Source organism: Eimeria mitis, genomic scaffold, assembly GCF_000499745.2.
Source record: "Eimeria mitis Houghton genomic scaffold, Emh_scaff3092, whole genome shotgun sequence".
NCBI classification, from domain to species: Eukaryota; Apicomplexa; class Conoidasida; order Eucoccidiorida; family Eimeriidae; genus Eimeria; species Eimeria mitis.
In genome coordinates this window covers 3,632-4,340 of record NW_013571438.1, presented here as the reverse complement: position 1 = coordinate 4,340, position 709 = coordinate 3,632, and the positions used below count along the sequence as shown (strand labels likewise).

General features: G+C 49.6%; 1 protein-coding gene across 1 annotated transcript in view; it reads right to left on the bottom strand.

The window, feature by feature from the left end:
* EMH_0062160 (uncharacterized protein) overlaps nt 1–709 on the bottom strand; it is a gene marked incomplete at both ends in the record, with an annotated part of 2,866 nt that overhangs the window by 1,524 nt on the left and 633 nt on the right. Inside the window, 2 exons of the mRNA XM_013498000.1 lie at nt 56–175; nt 526–645. Coding sequence (XP_013353454.1) covers nt 56–175; nt 526–645 — 240 coding nt within the window. The remainder of the gene's footprint in view (nt 1–55; nt 176–525; nt 646–709) is intronic.

Genomic DNA, 709 nt, shown 5'->3' with positions numbered 1-709 from the left:
TTTAGGGTTTAGGGTTTATGTGTAGAGACGTATAGAGAGAAGGTATTACACTCACCTCTTCATCAGTTATACTTGAAACAGGAGAGAAGGGGAGGGCCCCCCCTGACGCCTCTGTTGCTGCTGTTGCTGCTGTTGCTGCTGTTGCTGCAGCAGCTATCTCCAGCTGCAGCTGCACCTGCAGCAGCAGCCGTCAGCAAACGAAAGAGACAGCAGGTAGCACTCTACAATGTATAGACACAGAACACACGCATGCATGCATGCATGCATGCATGCAGTTGCTGAGGTGTATAGACACCGTACACACGCATGCATGCATGCATGCACGCATGCATAGATACATGCAGTTGCTGAGGTGTATATACAACAGACATATGCATGTAAGCATTTGCTGAGGTATATATACACACCAGCCAGATACATGCATGCATGCATGCATGCATGCAGTTGTTGAGGTGTATAGACACCGTAGAGATGCATGCATGCATGCATGCATGCATGCATGCATGCAGAGACAGTGTGCCGTACATTTCTGTGTTGTATCCACTTGGATAGAAGCTCTTCGTCTTTGTCGTCGTTCTCTCCTTCGCTGTTTTCTTCTCTGTCGCTGTCTCTGCTCATCTGCTGCTGTCTTCTTCTCTGCACCCCCTGAAACAACAGCAGCAACAGCAGCAGCAGCAGCAGCAGCAGGAGCAGCAGCAGCAGCAGGAGA